The sequence below is a fragment of the Delphinapterus leucas genome, chromosome 2, assembly GCF_059928025.1.
Source record: "Delphinapterus leucas isolate spDelLeu-1000000601 "Yukka" chromosome 2, BTC_Dleu_Yukka2, whole genome shotgun sequence".
Taxonomy (NCBI): Eukaryota; Metazoa; Chordata; class Mammalia; order Artiodactyla; family Monodontidae; genus Delphinapterus; species Delphinapterus leucas.
The window spans coordinates 8,662,614-8,679,579 of record NC_143130.1 but is presented as its reverse complement, the minus strand read 5'-3'; the positions used below and the strand labels follow the sequence as shown (position 1 = coordinate 8,679,579).

Here is a 16,966-nt window from a genome sequence, read left to right as displayed (position 1 = left end):
ACTAGATGCCTCTTCCTCCTTCCTAGGGACCTGGCCTTCCAGAAATAGTGTGTTTGTACCGCAGATCCGCATAAGACCTACAGCTCTTGAACTTGACCATACTAGGCCATCAGCACTGGGTTTGACTCATATATTTACATATGAATGAGGAAAACTTTCTCTTGCTTGTGTAAAGAATAAAAGATATATGTTCATAAAAAGAGATCAGTAAATAATAAGTACTGTATTTAATCAGAAACTGATGGAAACAGTGATAGAGACTATTTTTAAACACCTAAAGGTATATACAGTTTAACCAGAATAGTAGTATCTTCTTACAGTTGATGTTAAGAGAAATAGCTGTGCTTTTTCTTCCTGATAACTTTTAAGGCCAATTTATATTCTGTGTATCTGTTCCTTGGAGAAATTAAGATATTCAGTTAAAATAGGAATAAATCCCAGGATCAGTTCAGGGAAAAGCCTGGACTTTTAAATCTTCTGTGCTCTGCATCACTACTGCCTTGCATCTCCATTATTACTGCTCTTGAAGCCCAGGGCAGAGCAGTAACCCTTAACTCTGAAACCCGATTGCCTTTAGTACTGTCTATCTGAGTAGCCAGGTGCAGCCCCTCTAGAAGACCTGAGCTGTCAATCAAAAATAAAACTGCTAAGCTCTTAAATAGTTTATTATTAAGCAGGGGGAGAACAAGTGACTGCTAACATGCAGTAGAAGTTTATTGTAAAGACTCTGTACTCTCCAAAATTGGGGGGAAGATCAGTATCTTAATTACATTTGACACAGTGTCGGAGGGACGGAATACAGTAAAAGCTCATTGAGGGGGCTCAGGGTTCTTTTTCAAGGTAAACATGGCCCTCCTGAGATGATACTGCCTTTCCCAGTTGAAACTCCCTACAGATAATGAAAGACGTTGCTGATGTGAGCGTGCTGAACGTTTGAACTGTATGGAAGTAGATGAAGTTGAAACACTCAGCCAAAGCTTCTGAGGGGCCTACAAATTTAGCGGATTGCAGAATTGAGTCTCTATAATTGTTCTACCTGAACCACAGAACCTAGAAATACTCCGAAGGATCACCGCCTGATAGTAACCTATTAACTTACAGAAATAAGGCAAAGAAAGGATTTCTTCACCTATGTCAGTGTTTCCCTCCTGAATATTCTTCATTGTTCAGAGGTAGCTCTTGGACTTTCTATTCTAGAAGCCTTCTGAAAGAGTCAGAAAGCATGTTTTTTCCTGTTTTCTCTTGTCCTTGAATATGTAATATGATCAAACATGGAACAGATGTTAATATTCTACTAGAGAAAAACAATTTGCAAATTCATGAGTTTTTAGCCACTCATTAGGAAAAAGAATATATTAATTGAAGCTAGGTTCAAAGCTTTTATTTATTATGTGAAAAGGTTGGCTTAAAGAAAACTAATTAGAAATAGTAGAACTTCTGAAATTCTTACAGAATTGATGGAATTGAAATATCTTATTTACTTAAGCAATTCATGATTTTGTATTAGAGTCAAGAGATTATTTTTAAAAGGATATTATAACTTTATATTAGAATTCATAAGAACTTAAAGAATTTGTGATCTTTATTTTCTACAGAGGTCCCAGTTCTAGATCCAAGGAAGAACAAACCTAGCTTTTAAAATTCTCTCTCTCTCTCTCTTTTTTTTTTTTTTTGGCCGCACTGTGTGCCATGTGGGATCTTAGTTCCCTGACCAGAGATCAAACCCGTACCCCCGGCAGTGGAAGTACAGAGTTTAACCACTGGACCGCCAGGGAAGCCCCAAAATTATCTCATTTTTATCTGCTGTAAAAATATGTGCCTTGTCCATTACTACATAACTACACCTCCCTGAAAACAGGTGCTTTAGAGATTTCTGCCAATTACATCTGTGCTAACCAGTTTGCTACAGTGCCAGATAATCTCTTCTTAGAATAATAATCTACCAATCGCTGGTTTCTTGACCCAGGAAGCCTCGAGTATCCTCCACAGAAATGAACAAGAAAATGACTGGCCGAAGACTGATCAGACTATCTCAGCTCAAGGAAAAGATGGCAAGTGAGAAGCTGGAAGAAATAGACTGGGTGACATTTGGGGTCATATTGAAGAAAATCACTCCACAGAGTTCTAACAGCGTAAGCCATTTTATTGATTTCTCAGCTGTTTCATCACAGATTGACAGTGGGGACTCATATGTTCTTGATTTGTTACCCAGAGCCCATGAGTATTTCATTTTGAAGTCATTGCTAATAAGTTCCCAAGTTGCCACACCATCGTTGGGTTGGTACCCGAGGGGGAGATGTGTAAGGAGGGCCCTACTTAAAGAACATCTGGTTGTACAGGCTTCTTGGGCTTTTTACTGTCCGTGTCATTCTTTTTTACGTCACTTGTCATTGTTGATGCGTGTAGATGCCCCTATGGCACTGCAATCCCTTTTGTGCAAGGGAAGCAAGTCCTCAGAGAGGCTGAGTTCACAGATCCTTTGGAAGCTTTACTAGGTGTAAGATGTCAATTGCAACAGTCCTGAAATTCCTGGCTTGTGCCAGTACAGTATGGTATATTGAATTTGATGGATATTACAAAAGATGTAGCAACAGTTGACTGAGGCATAACAGGAAAATTATTTTATGGCCTGACAAGTCAGAAAATCTGGATGCTAAGCCTCGTTCTCCACTTAGCAGGAGTTGTGGCCTTAGGGTGGCCCTGAATCTTTCTTTGAGGACCTCCATTTCCTTACCTGTAAAATGAAGGAACTGGCTTTTGATTCAAAGGCTCTCGCTAAAATACTGCAAATAATCTTGCTCAAAACTAATTCATTCTCCAGTTTAGATCTTGGCCAACCTTAGATTTTTTTATGAGCTCTGACATGAGGGCTTGAGTTTCAGATTCTGAATCCTGCTCTAGCCCTGTTCTATCTCGCTAAATGTGAACAAGCCTGGTTTTCATTTGGTTAAGTTCCTAATTGGATCACTACTGGCTATAATGACATGGAAATAATAGGTGTGAAATTTATCTGAACTCCTCTGTACAAATCCTTGGGAGAATAATTAGAATACTTGAGTCTAGGCGATAGCTCACCGTAACGTGTAACCATACCCACTCAGGGCTGCCTCTGAAATAACTTGATTCAATGTTGTGTGAATTATTTTGTTTAAAAAAAAAAATCTGTAAACATGGAAGACATTCATATTATAAGTGGGCAGCATTTTGAGTTGCACTTCTTGATATGTCATAGTATTTCCAAAATTTTACAGTTAAATACAACTAGTTTTCTTTAAATGATGCTTTTTTCTTCTAAGCTAAGGAAAGATTTAGAAACATTAAGCTGAAACCTCCTTATTAATATTAATAACATAATCAGTGATAAATAATATTTACTAAATTTATATCAGTAAGTTCTTTTTTTTATTGAAGTATAGTTGATTTACAATGTTGTGTTAGTTTTTGGTATACAGCAAAGTGATCCAGTTATACATATATATATTCTTTTTCATATTCTTTTCCATTATGGTTTATTACAGGATATTGAATATTGTTCCCTGTGCTATACAGTAGTAGTCCTTGTTGTTTAAATATTTTATATATCATAGTTTGTATCTGCTAGTAACAAGTTTGCTATTGGCTTGCCTTTCTTCACCTTCATTTCTAAAATGAGAAGAGTCATACCAAAACCTAGAGAAAGGATTAATTTATAATTAACAGACATTCTGATGATTAGATATTCAGGGTGGGTTATACTTAGATATTTTTCCACAGTAGAACACTCGAACAGTAAATGGAGACATTGTAACCTGTTGTTCAAAATTTATTAAAAATAAGATAAATGTTTGCTCCAGGGGAAAACATTTAGCATCTGGCGACTGAATGATCTTCGTGACCTGACGCGGTACGTGTCACTGTTCCTGTTTGGAGAGGTTCACAAAGAACTCTGGAAGACTGAACAGGGTACCGTTGTAGGGCTGCTCAACGCGAACCCCATGAAGCCCAAGGATGGTTCGGAGGAGGTAAGGCTCTGTTTCCATGATTTTTTTTTTTTTTTTTTTTTTTTTGGTCTTTATAACTTAGCTGAGTTCTATCACAAACATTTATATTGGTCTACCTCCAGGTAATAAGTCAAGCTTTTATATTCTTTTGTCTCCATTAAACTGTTTTTTTGTTTATTCATCTACCCCTCACCCACCAATATTCTGAATTTCAGACTACTCTAGAGTATTTCATAACAACTTCTTTCATTATATCTTTTCAAGTTCGTTCCAAGGTTCCTGTAATTCTTTCAACTCTTGGGCTCAGGTTCCCTTAGATCTCCCATGAATTTCCATGATGGCATTGAGAAGCCAAGGGTTTATAGTTGAGGGAACTGTGTTCCATTTGTTAGTACAATCATAGCTGCAGCTTGTGAATTTTCATTTTTAAAGTGAATTTTCATCTTCTCAAGCATCATTAGAGTGTGGGTACTACCTACTGATTCTCTAGTAAATTGCAAACTTAGATACAGTATGAATAGCAACAGTTTCTCCACTCAAGCCAGCAAGAAGCTACTGCTTCTGTTGTAGACAGATTATTATATCACAAGGAGTGAGAGACTAAATTATTTCATTCCTTGCTTTCACAGAGAAGGGCAGCAAGTCTTCATTTATTGGTTAAGAAGGTGTTTGGCTACAGATAACAGAAGAACTTCACTACAGTTTCTTTTTCATAGTAAACCTTGGGGTTTATTTTTCTTATATAATAAAAAATCCAGACATAGGCAGTGTGGTGATGCCAGGGCTGGTGTCCATGAGTCTCTCAGCCTTTTCCTCTTAGTCACAAGATGGCCGTGAAGCTCTAGCCATCATATTTCCATTCAAGGCAGGAAGTGAGCCAGGCTCCTTGCTCTGCTTTTAAAGGAAAGCAGAAGCTTTCCCAGCTACCTTCCCTGCTGACTCCTGCTGAGTGCAGTCACATGACCACCACTAGCTACAAAGAATGCTGGGAAAACTGGGAACTGGATCCATCATCTAAGGCTGAGCGTTTGGAGTCTGATAGCAAAGACACGGGAGAAAATAGATAGTGGGTGGAGAACTAAATGTGTCTTCTACACCTCCCATTTCTACAGCTGTCTTATGGAGCACTGGCTTCAAATTCCAGTGCACTGATAAAAAGGATAAAAACCTTCTTAACTCGCACCAACTATTGTTATATCCATTCTTGCTGTTGAAAGGCCATACCTTTGCTTTTAACTCCAGCTCCCCCTTTTTTCTACAGGTGTGCTTATCTATTGATCATCCTCAAAAGATCTTAATTATGGGGGAAGCTCTTGACCTGGGAACCTGTAAAGCAAAGAAGAAGAATGGAGAACCGTGTACACAGACTGTGAATTTGGTAGGTTTCAGCTTTGTTGGGGTGGTTTTTGCTAAAGACAGAAACTAATAGGAATAAATTATAGGTACTTTACCTGTAATGACCTGTTTGGAACTGAGTTTCCTACATAATAGGAAGCATCAAAGTGAGAAAATTGAATGTGTGGTTAATAATGGCCAGTTTACAAAGCTGAGGGTGGGGGAAAGATTTAACCTCTTAGGAAAGTGATCTTTTATTGCTAGCTGACTAGGAGGTATAAAAAAGATAGAATTTTAATTTGCCCTCAATTCTTTCTAGTGCTGGAGATTAAACGCTAATGATGAAATATACTGAAACCTTATTTTAGTCAATACTTAACTCTGTTATACCTTTTCTTAGAGATTTCTTTTTAAAAAAATAAATAAAAGCTTTATTGAGATAGAATTCACATACCAGACAGTTCACAATTCTAAAGTGCACAATTTAGTAGCTTTTAATATATTCAGAGAATTGTGCAAGCATCACCACTATGTAATTTCAGAACATTTTCAGTACCCTTCCAAAAAACCCATATCCATTAGCAGTCATTCCCCACTCTTCTCTCTCCCCAAGTCCTGGCAACCACTAATCTACTTTCTGTCTCTATAGATTTGCCTATTCTGGACATTTCATACAATGGAATTATATATAATATGTGCCTTTTGTGTCTGGCTTCTTTCACTTAGCATAATGCTTTTAAGATTCATCTGTGCTATATCCACGCTACAAAGCCATTTATGAGCGCCTCATTCCTTTTTATGGTTGAATAATATTTCATTGATGACCACACTCTTTTTATCCATTCATTGGTTGATGGATGTTTGGGTTGTTTCGCATTTGACTGTTACGAGCAATGCTGCTGTAAACATTCATGTACAGGTTTTTGTGTGGATGTCCATTTTCAGTTCCCTCGGGTATATATAAGCCTAGGATGGAATTGCTGGGCCTTATGGTAACTCTATGTTTAGGCTTTTGAGGAACCATCAAACTGGTTTCCAAAGTGACTTTTACATTCTCCCCAGCAGTATGTAAGTGTTCTAGTTCCTCCACATCCCGGCCAGCACTTGTTATTGTCTGTCTTTGATTGCAGCCATCCCAGTGGATACTATCCATCTAAGTGGTACTTCTTAGAGCTCTTTGAAAGGATTAAATGACAGATTTTGGTTTCATCTCTTTTTGTTTCCCTCATTCTTGTCTAACAGGTGAACTAGTGAGCAGGACATAGGAAGGAGGGAGATAGTTGGAAAAAGAGGTCTCAGGGGGAGTACGTGACAAGTCACTTAAAACGTCACTGCCACCATCTCTGAGGTTCACCCAATAGGATAATACTTCGGAGTTTCTCTTTGTTCCTTTCACTGAAAGGGTAGCATTCGTCCAAGAGTCAACCAGAGAAACAGAAAACCTCACTAGAAACTGATTTTGTTTTATTTTTTAACTTTTATTGAGGTGAAATTCACATTATGTATAATTGACGATTTAAAAATGTACACGTCAGTAATATTTAGTGTATTCGCCCTGTTGTGCAACCACCAGCTTCTTCTAACTTCCCGACCTTTTCATCACCCCATAAAAACACACCCTACCTATTAAGTAATCACTTCCCTGGTGACTTGTAATCTGCTTTCTGTCTCTGGATATATGCCATAAAAGGAATCATACAACATGGGACCTTTGTGCCTGACTTCTTTCGCTTAGCATAACCTTTTCTTTTCTTTTCTTTAAATAAATTTATTTATTTTATTTTTGGCTGCGTTGGGTCTTTGTTGCTGCCTGTGGGCTTTCTCTAGTTGCAGCGAGCGGGGGCTACTCTTCGTTGTGGTGCACGGGCTTCTCATTGCGGTGGCTTCTCTTGTTGTGGAGCACGGGCTCTAGGTGCGTGGCTTCAGTAGTTGCAGCATGCGGGCTCAGTATTTGTGGCTCTTGGGCTCTAGAGCACAGGCTCAGTAGTTGAGGCACACAGGCTTAGTTGCTCCGCGGCATGTGGGATCTTCCCGGACCAGGGCTCGAATCCATGTCCCCTGCACTGGCAGATGGATTCTTAACCACTGAGCCACCAGGGAAGTCCCTAGCATAACCTTTTCAAGGTTCATCCTAGAAGCTGATTTTACTTCCATTGTAGAAAGAGGGCAAAGGCAGTGAATGATGCCACTTTTTCTTTCACCCAAGTAGTGTGTTCAGAGGAGTTTAGGGGAAGAACTTCTCCCACCAGCCCCGCTTTTTGTTTTTAATTTTTATTGGCGTAGAGTTGATTTACAGTGTTGTGTTGGTTTCGGGTGTACAGCAAAGTGAGTCAGTTATACATATATCAATACATATATCCACTGTTTTTAGATTCTTTTCCCGTATAGGCCCTTACAGAGTATTAAATAGAGTTCCCTGTGCTCTACAGCAGGTTCTTACAGTTATGTATTTTATATGTAGTAGTGTGTATATGTCAATCCCAATCTCCCAATTCATCCCCGCCCCCCCCATCCTTACCTAGGAAAAGAAGATCTAAGTTGCTGCTTAGCTGTGCGTTGAGAATGGTCTCGGAGGTCAGCAGGGAGGCTTCTGCCCGCAGAACAGCTCTCTGTGAGACTGGGAGAAAGGAGCTGTGTCTGTTAATGTTGTCCCCGGCCTGTCTCCCTAACGCTGATGCAGCCGCTCTTCCTTTTCACAGAATGACTGTGAATACTGTCAGTATCACATCCAGGCCCAGTACAAGAGGCTCAGTGCCAGGCGAGCAGACCTGCAGTCCACCTTCTCCGGCGGCCGAATTCCAAAGAAGTTTGCCCGCAAAGGCATCAGCCTGAAAGAAAGGCTGTGTCAGGATGGTTTTTACTACGGAGGAGTTTCTTCGGCCTCGTATGCAGCCTCAATGTGAGACATTCTCAGGGCTTCTTTGGGGTCAGCGGTCTTGCTTGTCTTCTTTTAAGAGTAAAAAGTGTGGTTGTACATTTCTGTCCCGGTCCTGGAAGACTTGTACAGGTTTTATCTTTCATAGCGTGCTGCCTGGAACAAGACGGCTGAGGGCCTCTTTCGTTCCCGGGAAGAGAGGAAAACACTCAGAAGGCGGGGAAACTAAGTCAGGTCATGGTGGTCTTTAACAGGGAACCCACACTTCCTCTTTGGCTTCTAATGTGAATAGTGCTGCTTTGTCAGGGCTGATGGGCCGTTAAAAGTGTTAATCATAGTGTTGACATACTTGAAATCATTTCCCTGAAGACTATTAGCGTGAGGTTGCCGACCTCTTGGAACCCACATTTAATTTAGTGAATGAATATGCAGAGAAGCCTCACGGGGGAGGGGGCGCTGCTGAGGCTGGCATGCGTGGCCTCCCCTCTGGGGATCTCATTCTCTCCCTGGAGTCCCTGAGTAGATGATGGATGGCCTCGTCCCTGTTCTCTAGAAAGTACGTCTGAGGATGCGGCAGGTGGGGACCTGGCTCAAGGGAGCTACACTTGGTCCAAGAACAAAACAGATTTTGTCCTCGATCCAACAGAAATTGGGCTAGAGGACTCTCACTTCCTGTATATTTTGTGATATCAAGCACATTTTTAAGATTTAAAATAATTTCTGTATTTTACCAAATTGCAAAAAGCAATACACATATGTTATTTTTAAAAAATGTATGTACAGTTTAGCCAAAAGGAGACAGTAAAAACCATCTATAATCCCACCACCTAGATAACTTAGTTTTGGTATATATGGTTCTAGGGGTCCTTTTTTCTCAAATGTATAACGTTTTAATAGTATAAAATGAGATCATAATATACCTATACTTTGCCAACGTTCTTTTTTCCCACATAAAATAATGAATTTTACTTTGTGGAACATTCACTTATGGCATTATTTTTAGTGGCTACATGGTGTTCTTTTACATGGCTCTGTGATAATTTAAATAAGTCTCCATGGATAAACATTTATAGCATTTCCAACTTTTAACAATACAAACAAAGCTTCCGTTAATATCCTAAATTTTTGCATAGGTCTTAGGTAAATCCTAGACTACTTGGTAAGTCCTAGTCTACTTGATCAAAGTGTTGGCATATTTTTTATTTCTCTTGCCAACTTGCTCTTCCAGAACGGCCTTCAATCAAATTTGTAGGTCGCCTGTTGTTTTATATCTGTGACATAATGCACACACCAGTTATGCTGTAGGGCCATGGTATTAAGAAAGTCTACTTACATGGTGATTTGAGAAACGTTGACAGTTTGTAATAAATGACTACTTCTGTGCCTTCTTTACCTCACAGAGCATTGAAGTTCAGTGATTTTCCTTTTTTGAGGGGGTGACTCTTGTCATTTCAGTGCAGCTGCTGTCGCACCTAAAAAGAAGATTCAAACTACTCTGACTAATCTGGTGGTTAAGGGCACAGACTTGATCCTTCAGGAAACTCAACAAAAACTTGGTAACTTTGTTTCTAGATACTATTTTTCTTTCTCAGGTTTAAACATGTAGTCTTCAGGATTGAAACTGGTTAGATCCTAACACTAAGTTATACTTGGTGAGTGATGTGGCCTCAGCAGAACAAACCAAGCTTGGTTGGCAGCATCTTAAGAAAAAACAGCATATTAATCTTAGCTGTGTCTTAGCTTTTTAAAATGTCTTGATGGGGACTTCCCTGGTGGTGCAGTGGTTAAGAATCTGCCTGCCAATGCAGGGGACACAGGTTCGTTCCCTAGTCCAGGAAGATCCCATGTGCCGCGGAGCAACTAAGCCCGTGTGCCACAACTACTGAGCCTGCGCTCTAGATCCCGTGCACCACAACTACTGAAGCCCGCACACCTAGAGCCTGTGCTCCACAACAAGAGAAGCCACCGCAATGAGAAGCCTGCACACCGCAACGAAGATTAGCCCCTGCTCACTGCAACTAGAGAAAGCCAGTGTGCAACGAAGACCCAATGCAGCCAAAAAAATAAATAATAAAATAAAATAAAATAAAATGTCTTGATGTATCTGGGTCTAACTCTTAGTGTCCAGCACTAGAATCAGTAGTATCAGGTTCCTAGTCAAACTCGTCGGTTATCTTTCATTAAAACAGGTCTAGGCTGGAGAATGCCACCTCCACCCTGTCCTTGGGGCTCTGTTCATAACAGTGGTCCAGGTCTAGCATGGATCCTTATGCATAGTGCATATTCCAGGAATAGTGTATGAAATGACCCTGCAGGTATTAATATTCTAATCATTTTTCAAAAATAAGATACATTTGTCTTACCCTTGCAGTCCTACTGGTCTGAGGTTAGAGGTGAAAGATTCTCTTTTCTCTTGATATTCCATCTACTTCATTTACAAATAACTAAAGTTATGAAAGCAGAGTTTAAAAAGGGATAAGTCACATGACATAAAATACTCTGAATTTTGAATCCTCTAATGCTGGTATTTATATATTCCAGGAGTACCCCAGAAGAGCTTGTCTTGCTCTGAGGAATTCAAGGAACTGATGGACTTGCCTACATCTGGAGCCAGAAATTTGAAACATCATTTAGCCAAAGTCAAGTCATCAGGTAGAGTCAGCCTGTACCTGCTCTAGTGTCTGTGCGTAGGTCCCCACAGCCTCTCAGAACCCCCTCAGCCTGTGCGTTGTGTTTCAGGGATCATGGGGAGCCCGAAACCTGCTTTCCAGTCTATCTCGGCATCAGCCCTCTTGAAGCAACAGAAGCAGCGTATGTTAGAGTTGCGGAAAAAGAAATCAGAAGAAATACAGAAACGGTAGGAGTCACAGATTTAATGTTCCCTGTTTAGGTAGCTCATCTCAGGAATTCTGAGGATGTCTTAATAGATTTCAAAAGTGTGACTTTGGATTTGGGGTGGTTGGCTACCTTTTTAACTTTGGAAGTTTTTAAAAAATTAATTTTAACATAACCTTTAAAATTATAAAGCATTTAAAGTTATGTATTTCTGACTTATGCTAGTAAATCCTGAGACCTGGTGGTACAGGCTGCAGTAATTAATATCACTGTGGAAACGAGAAAGGAGTAACATATAAAGACAGTTTTGTGAAAAGGGAAAGTAGGTGTTGAGCTGTTTGGTGCCCATTTCTCAGTTTTGCCACAGTTAGGTTTTTAATTACAGGCTGGGCCAATGCGTAGATTCTGCATTTGTTCAGGTCATTGATAAAAATGAGGCACTGAGAATGGAGAGTCATTTCAGAGGCAAAATCAAGTGAAAATGGGTGTGGAAGGTAAACAAATCAAAGACTCTTGAACTCAAGTTATGCAATGGTAGTAAGAGCTACTGTTTACAGTCACCCAGCATGCGCTGAGCCACCATGCTTTACACTGTACACACATCTCATCGGTCCTTACCATAATCTGCGAGGTGTTATTTTCCTTGTTTTATGGCTAATGTAACTGAAGACCAGAGAGTTAGTAAGTGGTGGAGCCAAGTTTGAACTCACACCTACCTGTTCTACTCCAGTGTTGAACGATTATGCTGTCCCAGATCTAGGCTCCTGTAGGGTACCTAGTTCCATGGAAAAGGACACCTATTATGAGTCAAGAGGAAATGCTTTGAATTTGGCTTCAGGCAGGTTAGTTTGAGGTGCTGGTGGGATATCTATAGAGGTATTCATCAGGGGCCTACAGGTGACGTAAATGTATATATATGGACATAAAAATGTATATGGAGTTGTGAACCTTGTAGGGAGTAGAAAGCACCCGTCAGTTTAAAGGCATTAGTCTGAAGTTTTTCAGAATTTTGCTGGCCAAACAAAACATACCTTTGGGCAGGATCTGCTAGGCAATTTGCAAACTCAGCCTGGAGCCTACAGGAGTGGGGATGTGGTAGGGGAGAGAAGACTGGCCCAGGATTACCTGGTACTACTAGTCCCGAGCCTCTCACTTATGAGCAGCCTGAGCAGTCGGCTCTTGGGCCTCAATTTCTTTATCCCTACAATGAGAGGTTTGGCCTAGATGATTTCTGACCTTTGTTGTTTTTAAATAGTCCTTAAAGCCATATATAAAATAATCACTGTGTGAATTATAGCACCTTTCTGTTAGGACTTCCAAATGTAACAAATGTGTTATCTCTTCCCAGTAGAGGAAACAAAATACAGAGAGATTCGGTGAGTTCCTGAAGGATCTCAGCTAACCAGAGGGCTAGGAATACAGTCCACAGCTCGCCTTCAGGGCTGAAGGTGCTCCATAGTCTGCACCCACTGGAAAGCTAGTTGATAAAAATAGTAATCAGTTCTAAACTGGTGAAACATTTAGCACTTATTCAATGAAAAACCAGTTAGCTTAAGAGTTAGTGAGGCTAGTATTGTTTTTACTGTGCACTAATCTGAATTAATAACCAAGAAGGGAAAATTATTTTACTGACGACTGGTTATCAGCTGGTGGCCTGCCTGCGGTCTCCCAGTCTGCATGTTTTGTGCTCGTGTGCATAGTTTGTGACTGCCTATTTCTTTAAAGATTCCTCCAAAGCGCGAGTGAAGTTGAGAGCCCAGTTGTGCCATCCTCTTCTCGGCAGCCCCCTTCTTGGTCTCCACCAACGGGGGCTGAGTTCCCCAAGCTGAAAGGAACCCCAGCCATACAGATGCCAAAGCTTGGAAGAGACATCTCAGAAGGGGATGATGTCCTATTTTTTGATGAGTCACCACCACCAAGACCAAAACTGAATATGTTAGCAGAAGCCAAAAAGGTAACTGGCATCTCTTTTCTTCACCACTTGAATTTGTATTCTGTGACACACAGCTGGTATTTCAAACTTTATATACCTGTGACCAGGAAAGACAGTCCCCTCATACCTATTTATTGATCATGATAACTAGAGTCAAAGGAATTTTAAATGATAATGGGTATCAACATAATGCCATTGATTTAATCCAAGAGAACTAGCTACTGTCTCCATACTAGTTCTTGTTGGGCTGCAGGAGATAACCTAGAAGAAGATACTGTTTTACAGCTGGAGATCCTAGTATTAGGGGGAAACATTCTTGGAATTGTTGAGGCAATTGAATTGTCAAATAGTGGTTTAAAGAATCCTTCTTTAAAAGAAATCTTACACAGAAGCTCAGTCTGTAGACAGATAAAAGCTAAGCTGCTCTGATTGAAGTGGGAATTGGGGGTGGTCAGAACCCCACCACCTCAGCAAGCTCTGTCTCTCCTCTTCCTGAGTCACCCTAAGCCCCCGACTTGAGCGTCTTCTCTTTATTCTAGTTAGCAGCTAGAACCACATGAAGGGCAAAGGCTAGCTGCAAGCCAAAGCCATACCTACAGTAATAGTAATAGCAATTATGCACGTATGTTACTGTGTGTCTATGATATGTGCATACATGCTATTTACTATGTACAAGTACATGCTTGGCTTGCATTGTCTCATTTTATCCTTAAAACCACAACCCTAAAAGGTAGGTTAGTGCTGTCATCCCCATTTCGTAAATGTAGAAACTGAAGCTGAAAAATTAAGTCAAGTTATAAACTAGTAAGTGGCAGGGCTGGAATCCTTTCCTAATCTGTCTATTCTGAAACAAACTTCCAAAATGTTTATGTGGTTCCTCTGTGGGTCTAAAAGCCTACACACTAGCTGAAGGACTAGCTGAAGTTTAACTATTGATATTTAAATAAGCTGAGATTTGTTTTACTAACTTAGAGACCTGTCTTCCATTCTTTAAAATTTTAATAATTGTGTTAATAATGCTAAGTAAAATGAAGATATATTTTGCTAATGTATGTTTGAGAACAGCCAGAATTCACTGGTTAATCACTGGAAAGGGATACAGAGCTACAGATGCCTATCTCATCTTTTAGATTTTTATCTCCCTCTCTTTCCTTTTTTTTTAGTTGGCTGCTATAACCAAATTAAGGGTAAAAGGCCAGATTCTTACAAAAACAGACCCAAACAGCATTAAGAAGCTAAAGGAACCCCAGGATGTCCTGGCAGTGAAGGAACGTGTAGAAAAGAACAACACATTTTCTCCTCAAGGTACTGCGAATGGGAAACTTAGTAGTAGGAAAGAGACGCTGCTTATAAAGGAAATGGTCCAAAACATAACCAGCCTCCCTGACATCAAAAGACATTATTTTATTTCCATTTACCTCTATGGAGAGTACCTGAGTAGAATTTCTGCAGTTGGAACTGATTGCTTTTTATAGTCACATTAAATTAAAATGAAATTATGCACAATTTGAAAACTTGAGATTACTCATTGGATCTTTGCACATACATATTAGTAGAAAGATTTGTTTTGAAAGAAGTAGAATTCCTTTGTTTTAAATTGCCCTATTTTTATTTTTAAAACTCTGAAGCTGGCAGTGTCCTTTTAACATGAGTTTGTAAATAGGAATTTTGTTGTTGTTGTTACCTATTTTCATAATTGGCTCTTATTTTAAGGTGAAAACGATTCTAATTTAGTGGTCAAGTCTGCCATCCCCTCCTGCATATTCTAGTTTGTACTTCTCAACTCAGATCTCTAAGAGCCATCCTTTGCTCATACCAAGTGGGGGTAAATGCTGTTTGAAGGGTCTTGTAGGGGGAGACGCAGCTGAGTTGGCGAGGCCCGCTGGCCCTCTGAGGTTCCTCTGTTCACTCTTTTTCTTTCTGCTCTAGCTGAGGATGAATTGGAGCCTGCCAGGAAAAAAAGGAGAGAACAGCTTGCCTACCTGGAATCTGAGGATTTTCAGAAAATTCTAAAAGCAAAATCGAGGCACACGGGGATCCTAAAAGAGGTAAAAAAGAGCCCAGAAGGTCAAAGGTGACAGAGATGTCCTCAGACTCGGGCTAGTATTGTTAAGAATCTCTTCCTGTTTCCTTAGCCGAGATGTTAGTTGTATGTCAGTTTGTTTGATTTTGTTTTGAAGAACAGGAATATTGCTAATAGATTTTAGCTTTGCCTTTGTTGCATTGAAGAATATCATTCAACATTATTTAAATTGACTTCAGTATTATAAAATGTTTCAGTCAATATTTTATAACTTTGAAGTATATTCTATAAAAATGTCAAATTAATGTGTTGTACACCTAAAACTAATATAAAATTGTTGAGTCAACTATACTTCAATTTTAAATGATTAATTAACTCTTTAAAATGTTTACCTGTAGTTATGGCTGTGAAGTTATGTTTTAATGGCTCTCCACTATCTACTATTTTCTGCCTTGCAGTATGGGAAGGGATTTTTCCATTCATACATTTTTATATGGACCCTGCAAATGCTCTAAATCAGTAGTTCTCAACTCAACACTCACAATGCCCCTTTTTAATAACAAGTGTTTTGTATTGTTCTCTTATTATCCTGAAATTAAATTTGTGGATAATGTAAATTACCTAGCTGGTAATTTCAAAAATACCAATATAATATCCTAGCTGTAATATAAAGAGGAAAAAAGGAAAATGTTTATAATAAAAATATGTATTTCATTATGTAAAATACATGGGCACAACTACCCTTGAAGAAGTAATAAAACAGAGGCTTGGATTTGTAAGTATATATAAGTGGATTTATCAGGCAGCTAGCAGTGAATACTCAGTAGATGTGTTTTCCTAGAAACTTGAATACCGTGGGCCTATTTCTTTGACAATGTGGTTTATATTTTTAAACTTTTGAAGACATCAAAGCACAGTTGTCTCTCCACATCCACAGGACTTTTGGAACAGTCAGTGTATGTGAAAACCATGCACAAGTATTGTGGTGTTGTATATAATGCTTTCGGTTTGAGGGTTATAATCGGGTTTTTCATCCACATGGATGCCCTGTAGAACATTGAGAACAGTCCTTTGATGTGTAAGGGACTGTTCCATGCATTGCAGAAGGTGTAGTGTCCGTGGTCCCCGCCAGTAGCAAAGTTTATGGTCACTGGGATAACAAAAAAAGTACTCCCACAAATTTTCAAAATGTCCCCCACTTAGTGCCAATATGCCAAATGATCTGCCTTTCTTTTGATTAACAAAGGGCTAACGAGACAATGATATAACTTTCTACTGGACTTGAAACTCAGTCAGGAGAGGTGCTCAAGCAGACCCCAAAAGGCTGTAGAGCTGAGTTCCTTGGTTCTTGTGGCCACCAAAGACCTTGCACCTTTCGCCTGGTGCAGCTGCACTGACTCGAGCTGTGACCACATCCTGCCCTGAATATCTCTCTGCCCTCACACCTCCTACCTGTGTTCCAGACAAGCAGGGATTGTTCCTGCCAAGTGCTTGGTCTGGAGAATAGTATCGAATAGATTGGGTGTCATCACTGGGGAAGCATCCAGCAGCTCTCCCATAGCTGAATCTATATTGGAACAGTGGAAACAGTTCCCTTCTGGTGCGCACTTGATCTGATGACACTGTTAATCACATCAGTAGTTTAAATTTGTATTTAGTGTCTCACACATCACCAAATGCTTTCATACCCTCTTTTTGCCCATTGAGGGGCTTGTTTCTACTTACTGTCTGGGGTTGCGGTTCATTGATCGGTGTCCCCATACAGTTAGCTTGTCTGTTCAGTTCAGATTTGATTATTATTAAGCCGCTGCCTGAGGCTGTATCAGATTTGGTACAAGGTCTTCTGGATGTCTTGTCATTCCAGGCCGAGGCTGAGCTGCAGGAACACTATTTTGAGCCCCTGGTGAAAAAAGAACAAATAGAAGAAAAGATGAGAAACACCCGGGAAGTGAAATGTCGAGTCGTGACGTGCAGGACGGTGAGTG

General features: G+C 39.9%; 1 protein-coding gene across 4 annotated transcripts in view; it reads left to right on the top strand.

The window, feature by feature from the left end:
- MCM10 (minichromosome maintenance 10 replication initiation factor) overlaps positions 1 to 16,966 on the top strand; it is a 42,267-nt gene that overhangs the window by 11,041 nt on the left and 14,260 nt on the right. For all 4 annotated transcript variants that reach the window (XM_089906391.1, XM_089906392.1, XM_089906390.1 and 1 more), the window contains 11 exons: positions 1,967 to 2,132; positions 3,834 to 4,001; positions 5,242 to 5,358; positions 8,015 to 8,214; positions 9,646 to 9,746; positions 10,732 to 10,842; positions 10,930 to 11,047; positions 12,751 to 12,979; positions 14,122 to 14,263; positions 14,888 to 15,006; positions 16,846 to 16,959. In XM_089906391.1, the coding sequence (XP_089762517.1) occupies positions 1,967 to 2,132; positions 3,834 to 4,001; positions 5,242 to 5,358; positions 8,015 to 8,214; positions 9,646 to 9,746; positions 10,732 to 10,842; positions 10,930 to 11,047; positions 12,751 to 12,979; positions 14,122 to 14,263; positions 14,888 to 15,006; positions 16,846 to 16,959 (1,585 nt within the window). The remainder of the gene's footprint in view (positions 1 to 1,966; positions 2,133 to 3,833; positions 4,002 to 5,241; positions 5,359 to 8,014; positions 8,215 to 9,645; positions 9,747 to 10,731; positions 10,843 to 10,929; positions 11,048 to 12,750; positions 12,980 to 14,121; positions 14,264 to 14,887; positions 15,007 to 16,845; positions 16,960 to 16,966) is intronic.